The 12,133-nt window shown below is 38.9% G+C and overlaps 2 protein-coding genes across 4 annotated transcripts in view; both read left to right on the forward strand.

Moving 5' to 3' along the window:
* Window positions 1-1,104: 1,104 nt before the first annotated feature.
* On the forward strand, window positions 1,105-4,558 carry LOC107691570 (steroidogenic acute regulatory protein, mitochondrial). Its single transcript, XM_016490226.1, has 7 exons — window positions 1,105-1,288; window positions 1,387-1,494; window positions 2,265-2,392; window positions 2,593-2,751; window positions 2,960-3,144; window positions 3,426-3,519; window positions 3,983-4,558. The coding sequence occupies exons 1-7, from the start codon at window positions 1,225-1,227 to the stop codon at window positions 4,100-4,102; spliced, it is 858 nt and encodes a 285-aa protein (XP_016345712.1). The 5' UTR covers window positions 1,105-1,224; the 3' UTR covers window positions 4,103-4,558.
* Window positions 4,559-6,048: 1,490 nt separating this feature from the next.
* Window positions 6,049-12,133, forward strand: part of LOC107691569 (ELMO domain-containing protein 3-like) — a 21,140-nt gene continuing 15,055 nt past the window's right edge. Inside the window, exons 1-5 of one of the 3 annotated variants that reach the window (XM_016490223.1) lie at window positions 6,049-6,094; window positions 7,227-7,947; window positions 10,095-10,175; window positions 10,255-10,324; window positions 10,421-10,483. In XM_016490223.1, the coding sequence (XP_016345709.1) occupies window positions 7,912-7,947; window positions 10,095-10,175; window positions 10,255-10,324; window positions 10,421-10,483 (250 nt within the window). In that variant the 5' untranslated portion in view covers window positions 6,049-6,094; window positions 7,227-7,911. Of the gene's footprint in view, window positions 6,095-6,155; window positions 6,494-7,147; window positions 7,948-10,094; window positions 10,176-10,254; window positions 10,325-10,420; window positions 10,484-12,133 lie in introns of those variants that run through there. The other 2 variants (XM_016490224.1, XM_016490225.1) reach the window with 2 other exon arrangements.

Raw genomic sequence — 12,133 nt, forward strand, 5'->3', positions numbered from 1 at the left:
TCCTAAACCTAAACCTACCAATACTAGGGGGTGCATAATCTGGCAGGGTGCAAATTTCGGCACTACACCGGAATGTCAGTCTCTGTTTTGGTTTGTGAAACCCGCCCACTGCCAGTTTACCCAATTGTATTTCGGCACCCCGGGTTGCCAGTTGGCGGCAAACACAGTGTATTTCATTTCATTCATCGTCAAGTGCGCTCGTTCCTGTTGGTGTCATCAATCTGGCAACCTGCATGTGCGCCACTTGAGGGTGGTCTGATAAAGGTTAAGGCCTAAAGTATAAATTACTCTGAGGGCCACGGGGTTGTGGGTTAAGGTACTTTTACTCATAAAGCCACTTTCCATTGCTTAAATGTTCTTGAACGAGTTGATTTTACGTCAAACTGAAAACCACGAGTCATTAAACCAATATTTTCATACAACTAGAAAAGTTTCCATTGGCGCAGAGTCCAAGGCTGTCACACTGGCCGCTTATTGTTGTCATTGATGGAGAATTGATTTGTTGCAGCTTTGATATGGGTTTGTGTGGCAGAATATGATTTGCAGAATACAGCCTGTACTGTCAACTAACAAGATTGAATTCTAAAATTTGTACAATAAAAGTCCACAAAAGTGGTTTATTTTTTGGAGAAGCCACTAATTGCCTCTTTTTTTTTTTTGGATGTCACCAAGTAATGATGTAATTTTAATTCGACCTCTTGGAGTTATGGTGATGATGATACTGGGCATTTCTGGCTAGTGATTTGTCACATTGTAAACTTTACCTCCTGACCTAAAGCTGTAATGGAACCAGAAGAGAATGACATATGTGACATACTGAGAGTTTCTGGCTTATCACATCCTAAAATATATCTGTAGATAAGTTTAGCTGCTCTGTACTGTTTGTTTTGACTGGAAAAAGAAAGAAAGAAATGCAGGCAACTTGAGTGTACTAACCGGTGTTCTGTGTGGGTAGTCTTCAGGCACTGGCTGTTATCTGTAACAACGTGTTTATATTGGTAACAGATAGGCCGTCGTGTTCACTGCACATCCTTGACATACAGGGTCACCCCTGTGCGTTGAGTGATGGTGCTGTTTTATCTGTGAGGTGACGAGAACATGGCCTTGTCTGATGGGGCTATAAAGGGGCCGAAGCAGCCAACTGTTCCTCAGATTCCACTTCTAACTCGCCGTGCCCACATTTCACGTGTAGTCACTCATTCATCTATTGAAAAAACTTTTAAAATGTTGCCTGCAACGTTCAAACTGTGTGCTGGCATTTCCTACAGGCACATGAGAAACATGACAGGTAAGGAGCTGATTCAGGAATCCAGAGTTTTCTGAAATATTTGTAATATATGCCACTATTTATTCAGATGTATATATTTATCTTTTTATTACTATCAGGTCTAAGGAAGAATGCAATGATTGCAATCCATCATGAGCTGAACAAGCTTTCCAGACCTGGACCTAGTGCCTGGATCAACCACATCCGAAGAAGGAGCTCCCTTCTCAGTAAGAGGACTTTTACACCACTTAAACATCCATTTTAAGGGAAGAGAGACACTTTTGACTTCAACTGTACATGTAATAGCTATTTATTGTGAAATGGTTTAACTGTTATACTGTATATACAGTGTATAATTTAAGCAGTATTGCAAGAGTAATAGTGCTGTTGGTTTGAATATTAGTGAGTGTGATATTGCTTTTTTTTGGTAACTAATTTAGACACAGCATTGACAATTATTTATCTTTTTTTTACTTGACCAATGAAAATAGTTATAAAGAAAACCACAGCAGAATTGTACATCTCTGAGAAACACAGTTGGGGTATTTTATTCCTGAACAAATCAGCATTTTTAACAAATTGGTTGAGTGAGTGATTCAACGACTCACTCATAAAGACAGTCCCTGTAGTCAGTGGTATGTACGAATTCTTAGTATTCATAAATCAATAAGCTGGGCTCCTCCCACTTTAGCAGAGATTATAAAGCGCGCATCTGATGGACACTTTACTATCCCATGAGGCAATAGGTGAGAAGTTAGTCACTTGTAATGTTCCTGAGTGATTCAGTGTTTTAAATGAATCGGTTGAGTGAATGACTCAGTAACACTCTCATAAAGACATCCATTTGTCGCCACCTACTGGCGTAACAATGTAACTTGCAGAAAAGGTCAGTAAAAAATCTCCACCATTTTCACACAAATGCTCATTTTTCTTTAGAAATCTACTATGTATTTCTTTATGCAAAGGATCACGTTTATGCGTGTGTTTCTTTGCACAGGCAGTCGGATTGCAGAGGAGACGTACAGTGAAGCTGAGCAGTGTTATGTGCAGCAGGGACAGCAAGCTCTGCAGAAGTCCATCAGCATCCTCAGTGACCAGGATGGCTGGCAAACTGAGATTGAGAGTGTATGTCTCAACAATAATCAGATTTCATCATTCATTCTAATGAGACAATGTATAGATGTATTTGTATTTGTACCCTGTATTTGTGCATATTGTAATATACAGTTTTATATAGCAATTTAGTGTCACAGACTTTTTTTGCTCATATAAACTGTATATATAATAATAGTTAAAAATTGTGTATGTGGGTTTTTCTCTCTCAGGTCAATGGTGATAAGGTGATGAGTAAAGTACTACCAGACATTGGCAAGGTTTTTAAGTTAGAAGTGATGCTGGAACAGAAGACAGATGAACTATATGAGGAGCTGGTGGATAACATGGAACAAATGGGGGAGTGGAACCCAAATGTCAAACAAGTCAAGGTGGGTAGAAACAGATGATCTACTGACTGTCAGCTTCCTGTGCTGAAGGTCTAACCGCAGTGTGTGCATATATAATGTCTTTCCTTTTTAAAGGACTTCATGTCTTCTCATATCGTACTTACAGTCGTCCGTCATGATGTAACATAAAACATACAGCTACTGTTACCTAGAGGTATTTGGTATTCAATACAGTTTTGTTACCTCTCAGATTCTTCAGAAGATCGGTCAGGATACTATGATCACACATGAGGTTTCAGCTGAAACACCTGGAAATGTGGTGGGCCCACGAGACTTTATAAGTGTCCGCTGTGCTAAGCGGAGGGGATCTACATGCTTCCTGGCCGGGATGTCCACTCAGCACCCTGGAATGCCTGAACAGAAAGGGTTTGTAAGGTAAGTGAAAATATGAACCACTTTCCTGTATATGGCCTGCTTTAGTGTTCGCTGTTAAGTTGGTCCTGCAGCAAGCTATCAGAGTACCTCTGAAACCCTCCACCTCCCCCAGCTCCACCTGTCTAGATCTGCTATGGTATTTATGGGTAATTATTCATGTAGCAGCAGCCAAGACCAAATACATTGACACTGTCTTATCAATTAACATGCTAAAACTATTTAGAGAGTTATCATGATTGAAATATATACATGTATATTTACAATATTGCTTTCTTTCTAAGGGCTGAGAATGGACCCACCTGTATTGTGATGCGACCAAGTGCAGAAGATCCCAATAAGACTAAATTTACCTGGTTGCTCAGTTTAGATCTTAAGGTAAGTTAACTGTGCTGTGTGTATGTGTAATTTCTTGGATGTTACAAATATATTCTTGTATTCCAGTTTAATAACTGTTAGCAAGCCATTACAAGGCTGATTTCCCTGAAAAGTATAAACACTCCTAGCACTGTTGGAACAATCGAAATCGCTCTGTTTGTTTGAGGCTAACACAGAAAGATTGACTCTTATCGTAACTAATTGAGGGAGTTTTCAGGAAATCTGTTAGAAACAGTTATTTTTGCAATTAGGTTGGCTCCATTGTCTTAAAAAATGACACACTTTGCCTTTAGAGAGATAGTTCACCCAAAAATGTAAATTCTTATTTAATAGATAATGCTTTAAATGGCATTTAATATGGAAGATCTACATAAGCAAAGGTTTAGTGTAACATTATTCTTCCAAATAAGCTAACTGAATGTCATATCTAATGTCTGGTTTGTCCCTGTTCTGTCATCTCCAGGGTTGGATCCCAAAAACCGTCATCAACAGAGTACTTTCGCAAACCCAGGTGGATTTCGCAAACCATCTCAGGCACAGAATGGCATCCAATGGTGGTGTGGAAGCTGCCATTGCCTGCTGATGTCCACATTTATACCCTAAAAAAAAGATGCCATAACAAGAGTGACTCTTTTCAGGGTCAAGCTTGACCCACCCAAAGCCATCACTCCCATTTCAGCCTACACTTGTAAAAATGTCACACAGATACAGAAGTTAAATTATTCATCAAAACTATATGCTGCTCTTTGTTCAAGCCACTCTATTTAAAATGTTTTCACATGCACAGAACTGTAATAACTAAAAATGGATGCTGGAGGTTGCTGGGTCATTCCAGTGGAGATTTAGTAAGTTTCGATTTCAACCCGAGGATAAACTCAGTCTACTTCCTCTGTCACCTTCATTTTGTGGCTTGAACTTCCTTTTATTCACATGTATACTTCTGCAGAACACCACTGACCATTAATTATTGGGCTTATTAGTTCCTATTTTATCATTGTTTGTAAAAAATTAAAAAAGAAGTATTTATTTTAAGTTAATATTATTATTGTATCACCCTAGGAAAGGATGTCTGCTAAGTGAATATTCATTAAAGCTATTAAAATGACAAACTACAGTATCAGTCTGTTTTGTTGTTCACTGGGGAAGGAGCACAAATTATGACCGAAGCCTCAATCTGCAGATTGAGTAAGGAAATACAGGAAATAGCTTCATCTATTAGTCCGGGTTTGCTAAAACAAGGAGGTGTTTGGTTATTCGCATGTGTTTTGGGAACTTCTCAGCTTGAAGGTCCGACTGAGCCAACATTGCACAAAGCAGGAAATGAGGTAAACACTGATGTACTGGCCAAAGGCGGGCCGCAATCCCCTCTATAATGTTTTTCATATTTTCCGACGCAGTGGGCCATTTCTAATTATTTTATTCCTATTTTATCATTGTTTGTAAAAAATTTAAAAAGAAGTATTTATTTTAAGTTAATATTATTATTGTATCACCCTAGGAAAGGTTGTCTGCTAAGTGAATATTCATTAAAGCTATTAAAATGACAAACTACAGTATCAGTCTGTTTTGTTGTTCACTGGGGAAGGAGCACAAATTATGACCGAAGCCTCAATCTGCAGATTGAGTAAGGAAATACAGGAAATAGCTTCATCTATTAGTCCGGGTTTGCTAAAACAAGGAGGTGTTTGGTTATTCGCATGTGTTTTGGGAACTTCTCAGCTTGAAGGTCCGACTGAGCCAACATTGCACAAAGCAGGAAATGAGGTAAACACTGATGTACTGGCCAAAGGCGGGCCGCAATCCCCTCTATAATGTTTTTCATATTTTCCGACGCAGTGGGCCATTTCTAATTATTTTAAATGAATTTCAAAGCAGAAGTTGTACAAATGACCCCTCTGCGTCCACAGTTTTGGGACATTTCTGAAAGACACATGTTGAATATTGTTAAACAGCAGACGATGTTCCAGCTGAAGCATTAGTAAACTATCTAGACTGGATCAGAACACTGATCAAGGCTTCCACTAACACCCTTATTATCTTAACAAGCTCAATTTATTCATTGCTAGGCTAGTTATTTCTATTTTTATCTCTCTCTTCCATTCAGTAATCAGGAAAGGATGTGTGAGCAGTAGGAACAGAAAGAGTAACAAAAATGATATATATGAAGTAGGCCTACTGCTGTCACTGTTTGAAATTTCAACAAAACAAAAGAGTAAATTTGTCTCACTAAAGGACTTTGAGTCAAAGGCATTTAATCATAAACTATGCCTGTGTTTATTTATTTAGTTGTTAAAATAGAAAAATATTCCATGTCCAATCTTAAAAATATCTCATAAAATGGCATAATTATACAAGAATTCAGAGATGAAGAGTAGATGACGTACTACTGTCACTGAAATTTAATCAAAACAAAACAAACAAACTTTAGAGAGTGACTAAAGGGCTCCTACAGTACCGGAAGTCTATGTAGGCTACAGTAGAAGAACCACAATTCCCACAAGGCGTCGGGGTTTTCAGTTACTGAGTGGGAAGGGAGGGGGGGAGAGGAGCCGAGATTGGAGGGAGAGAAACTGAGGTAAAAATGTGCAACTAATATTTAATACCTATCATTCTAGCAACGATATAAATGTGTAAATAGCAGTTAAGAAAGGCAACGCTACGTTGTTTGCACGTTTTGGTGGATACTGTGTCGTAAAAGACTAATTATAGGCAAGTTAGCTAAGCTAGAAACGAGAGTACAAAAAGATTGAGGCAGTTCAGCTCGAGCGGGTCGCGAGACCGACGCTTCACAGTCACTGACAGAAATGAGAGAGTAAATAACATTTTTAGTCAAGCAGAAATAACTACAGTAACGGCAGGTCTTGAGTGCAGAGGTAAACGTGAGCGTTTCGTGTTGCTCATTTAACTTGAAGGGAATGAGGAGGAGGGCTGAAATGTACCGTTATTTGTGGCAGAAATAACTGCTATTATGTGAGTAAGTTGGTCAGTTTTCTGTTGGTCTTTATTGTTATTAGCCGTCAGATAAATTTCCTGTGTTCAATATATGTGGCTGGATTCGCGATTGCTTAAGTTAAAGAACGTTACGTGTAATTAATAGAGTCATGTTAATATAATAATGGTTAATGTATGTTTTGTGAAGGTGTTTGACAGTTCACTGGATGCTGTCACATATTCATGCTGTGCCGCATCTGGTGCTGATGTCGCTGATGTCCAATATAGCGTTAATTGTGGATTAATACTTCGGCTTTTGAGTTGTCTGTGTTTTATGTTTATTATTATGCTCAGTTAGTTCAGGTTTTGTGAGTCAGGATGTAGATGACGTCACCTCTTCTCTGCTTATGAATGCATTAGATTCAGTTATCGGTCGTATGAAGCCTGGCTGCACATTAAAGACATTGCAAAACGAAAGGGAGCGTTTGAAATTTAATCTGTGGTAATTGATGATCGTATTTGCTGGTCTCCATTTATTTCGATTTCAAAGGGATGCGGATTTGATCGGATGACGTCATGCTTTTCGGATGCCGATTTTCTGTGCATTGCTCCTTTGCATTGCTTCATAATGAAAGCTGGAGAGTGCATGCACGCCTATGTATTTTGCACATGTTGATGCTTGCATTTGCATATGCATATGCATTTTAAAGTATTAATTACAATGTGATTATTATTCCATTTGCATATTCTAATACTTATGATTGTGTATCCTACAGAGACTCATTCAGACGTTGCTGTAGCTGTCGGTGGAAGGCCACGAGGAGTTTTGAAAAAGACCCTTACTATTCCTCCAAGCCATCAATAAACTCCCTTTTTAGTGAAAGACCTGTAACAAGCCACCAATCCTCCAAGTCTGAATTTCGTTCTGCTTTCTGCTGAGATTTTGTCTTCAAAACAGAGCGCTGACAGCTTCATCACTGCTGTACCCAATCTATTTCTTGATTTCTACTTCATTTGCAACTCTCCAGTCTCACATAAGTGGACTTGTAGCAAGCCTAGTGCTCGCCCATTGACGTGGCACAGGCCTGGTACAATTAGCACTCGACGGACTTGAGAAATCCATCTCCAACAAGGCCATCACGATTTGCAACTCACTGCACGATCCCACTCGAAACTAACCTCAGGCTTGTTACTATTCAAATTATGCTTCTGCTCCTTGGCCCAACTCTGTTTCTACCAGCCCCTCTCTGAATCTCCAGAAGCGGTGTAGTTAAACAATGCACTACTGAAAGCTCTTCTGCTGTTTTAGTCTAAATCCACGCTTGTTGGACTGGGAGCAAGTGCTTCTGAAAGCGTTAAAAGTGCTCTTGAACCATGTGTGTCCTGTGGGCAGTGTTTACAGTTGGCATAGTCCACAGGATGGGTGGACAGTAGGGGACAGCGAGACAGTGGACTCATGTCATGGAAGGGGTTGTTGTAGTCGCAGTACATACAGAGGTATGTATGACATCCCTACCTAGAATACTACTATACTGTATTACACTGAATTAATTGATTACTGAATCATTCACTCAATAGCTATGTTTCCATCCACCTATTTTGGAATATCGCATAAAAAAAACACTGGATGGAAATGTCAAGATGCGCATAAATTCTAAAAATGCGCATAAAAGTCTTATGCGCACAATTAAGTCGGATGAACTTTTTAATCGATAAGAAAAAATGCGGTTATTTCTACGCAGTTAGGCTGTTCGTCCACACGCAAATGCATCACCAGGTCACTGAAACCGAACATTTTTGAAAACGCCTGCCAGGGTGAAGATTTTCAAAAACTCCGGTTGCAGTGTTATCGTGTAGACAGCGAAACCGGAGTTTTTGGCTTCTGACGTTCTGACGTTAAAAACAGAAGAAGGAAAAACTCACTTTATAAAAATACCCATGTACGTGTAGACATGGTCTAAGGGCGCTTCCTCCAGACTGGGCCGTCTAACAGTGTTTCCCAACCCTGTTTCTGGAGGCACACCAACAATACACATTTTGAACACTTCCTAATCAAATACACGCAATTCAGCTGAGCTTGTTAATGGAGACTACAAGACCTGAAATGGATGTAGTGGTCGACCGATATTGTTTTTTTTGACAGCCGATGCCGATATCTTGGAAAGCATGGTGGCCGATATAAAGCCGATATAATTTTATTTATTTTAATTAATATTTAAGAAATTTGAAATCATTTGAAAATTGATAATTAATTTAATTCCTTTGTTTAACCATTCTATCTGATTATTAGACAGACTTCTATCCGTATTTAGACAGAACTGTTAACAACAACAGCGAACAAGAAGGAGAATGTGAGCACTGTGTGCCCAGGCGCTGCCGTTCTCAGCGCCGTCAAAATAAAAGTCCTGTATCGGCCGATATATCGGCCTTGGCGATATATCAGTCGACCACTAGTTAAGAGACCTCCAGAATGTGTACTGTTGGTGTGCCTTCAGGAACAGGGTTGGGGAACACTGGTCTAACAACAAGTCTTTTTATGGAATCCAAAAAACTCCCACATTTGCAAGATAATTTTTTTGGGGATGCAGGTCTCTCCTCCGACATGATTTTATGCAGCAATAGTAGCTACGCAATGCATTGCCTTCTTTTTCTGCAGTAACACCACCTACTATGTTGGAGTGACAACCCAGTAGTTACTGGCTCTTGATTATTTATGATATTATCATATGTGTAGTATTAACATGATATCTATATTTAAACATTTTTTTTTAAATCATGGTTATCATCAATATGTTGTGACAAGTCTAATCTGAACTGCTATTTTTATAAATTTCATACTTTTTTTATTTCTCATAAAGAATTTTTGAGTCAGAGATTACTGAATGAAACTGAGAGAAGACTGAGAAGTTAATTTAGTCTGTTACTCTATGAAAAAGCTACTGTACTGTACTGTACTATACTTGCTCAGGGCTGATTTTGTAATATTGGGGTATGCATAAATACATTTGATGCTGCATTGTAAATTTCCTAACAGGTGTGACGCAGCTGCTATACTATCCTTTAGACCTCCTCTCTTTGTTTCACCCTGGGAGCAAACAGCACAGAGGGAATTTCACAACATGGCAACTACACTGACTAGGGAGATCTAGTCTAAATTATAAGCACTGTACACTGCACTGTAATACGTTTGTACAGTGCATATAATCTAGTCTATTTGTCAGTACCGCTTTGAATGGATATTTCCTTTCCTTTTGAAATTTGGTATACGTAGTACATTGTTATACATGAAAGTGCAAAGGCGATTACACAAATTTAAATTGTGTGCACTTACAGAAATGTGCACAGTTGTGAATTCAGTTTATGGTAATTCATTTCAGATGTATTATGTTTCAAATGCAGTTGAATTTTAAACATGTGTGGTAGCTTTTCAAAAACAAGGGAAGGAATAATATTAGCAATATAGATGTTTAGATATATATATATATATATATATATTAGTGTTGTCACGGTACCAAAATTAAATGGGCACTCCAAATTCACAACTGTGAGAAACTCTGCTAAAATATGTTAATTGAAACCAGGTCTTGTGAATATCTGCATGTATCATGGTTGCTTCCTGTTGATGTGTTTCGGATTTTTTATAGATCCTAAATGGACTGACTCCAGGTAATGGCATCAAAGACAATGGCAACTTGAATGGCAACCCTTATCTCAAAACTGTCCCAGTGAGTATTTCACTTACAGTCACGTGATGTTCTGTGCTCCTAGTTTGAATAGTAATGGTAATGGTGTGAACTTGTGTAGATCTCAGCGCTGAAACAGAATGGGCTCTTACAGTCTCTGGCAGGAGGAGGGAATCAGACTAAAACAGAAGGTAAAGACTTCATCACTCAGAAACAATGTTACACAGAATGATGTCAGTAGTTCAACAGTTCAACAACAATGTGTGTGTGTGATTTTGTCTGTCTAGAGGTGAGCTTGGAGGTGGAGCGTGCACAAGAGGAGTGGGATGCCCTGGAGAGCATCCAACCAGGTGAGACCAATTACCTTGTCACCATGGAAACAATGTCCTGTCAGCCTGGATACTGAGCACATTACATCACCGTGACTAAGCATACGCCCCTACCCTGGAGAGATGGCATCACCTCCTTGGCTAAAATAGATACATTACGAAACCTGATCACTGTCAGATACAATCTGGAGCATCGGCATCTCTTGATGAGATATCTGGGCAACAAATGGGCAATAATTTTAATAATTTATAATTAATAATTTAATAATTTATGCATTTAGCAGACGCTTTTATCCAAAGCAACTTACAGTGCATTAAGGCAATACATTATTTCCCTGTATGTGTGTTCCCTGGGAATTGAACCCATGATCTTTTGCGCTGCTAACGCAATGCTCTACCACTGAGCCATAGGAACATTTTACAGCACAATATGTTGACAGCAGCCACATATAAATGGTATGTGTTGTGTTGAAAGTGGAGGAGGAGATTTTTTTTATGTTAAGGCCCCCACAAAATATCTAACAGATATCAGTGAATTAGGTGTCATTAAATATCACACCTGTGTTGGATCTATAAACTGAACCATAAACCGCTCTGAAACTGAAAAAAATGTGACTGAGAATCTCTGTTAAGCCAATCGAAAGTGGAGTCTGTATGTTAAGCAGTTCAGGTTGAATAAATAATTAAATAATTAAAATAGAGGTTTAGAACAAACCAAAATATTTGAGAAATATCAATACAGTGCTTCCTTACAAACACTAATTAAACTACAGATGCACAAATGTATCATCCAATAATCAAAAGGGGGCAGAAAAAACATGTCATTATATTGCTGCTCATACTGCGTGAATAGAAAACATCTCTTGTGTAGAATTTAGGGCTGTGGAAGTTAATGTGATAACGCATTAGTGCAATCTCACTTGAACACAGATTTTTAACTGTTAAAAAAAGAGCACCATTAACTCAGGTTCTGTTTAATCCCTGAATCACCCATATTTCAAACCAGGGTTGCCAGGTCCGTGTTTTTATCCCAGAATTGAAATAATAAATGCCATTTTGATGCTCTCAAATGTGGTATGACAGAATGCTGTAGCGCCTCAATTCAAACGACAGTGGGTAAGCGCTAGTCTCTTCCACTTTAATACAAGATTTAGCATAAAAATTAAAAACAGAAGGTATGTTGAAAGATACAGTACATCTTACGGAAACGTATAATGTCATCACTCAAACAGTGTTTCAGATGCGCAGATCCAGACATTTCAGGGGTCATCGGATGCAAAATTAAATTTACAAGTTGTTTGAACATAAATGTGTGTTGGAAGTATGTGTACACATCGATCCTATAATAATAAAAATCCACCCAGTGTTTTTTTTTTTTAAACCCCCTTTCTCAAATCATGCTGTCCTGAGATTCCTGTCCGAATGACGTAGTTCTGCACAGGCCCCTCCCAGAATAGCTGATTGACAAGTCCGTCTTACCTTAGACCCGCCCTGAGTGAGCTGTCATCAGTCCGCCATTGTGTCGACTCCGGTGCAGGGGAAGACAAGAACATCTCCGATTGAGGAGGATTAAGCAATTGAGGTGTTTTGTTGTTGGATGTAATAATGAGCATAGCAGTCGTCATTTACTCCCGACATCTGAGCCGCTGAAGACGCAGTGGATTACATTTG

Source organism: Sinocyclocheilus anshuiensis, unplaced genomic scaffold (genome assembly GCF_001515605.1).
Source record: "Sinocyclocheilus anshuiensis isolate Anshui unplaced genomic scaffold, SAMN03320099.WGS_v1.1 scaffold630, whole genome shotgun sequence".
Lineage (NCBI taxonomy): Eukaryota > Metazoa > Chordata > Actinopteri > Cypriniformes > Cyprinidae > Sinocyclocheilus > Sinocyclocheilus anshuiensis.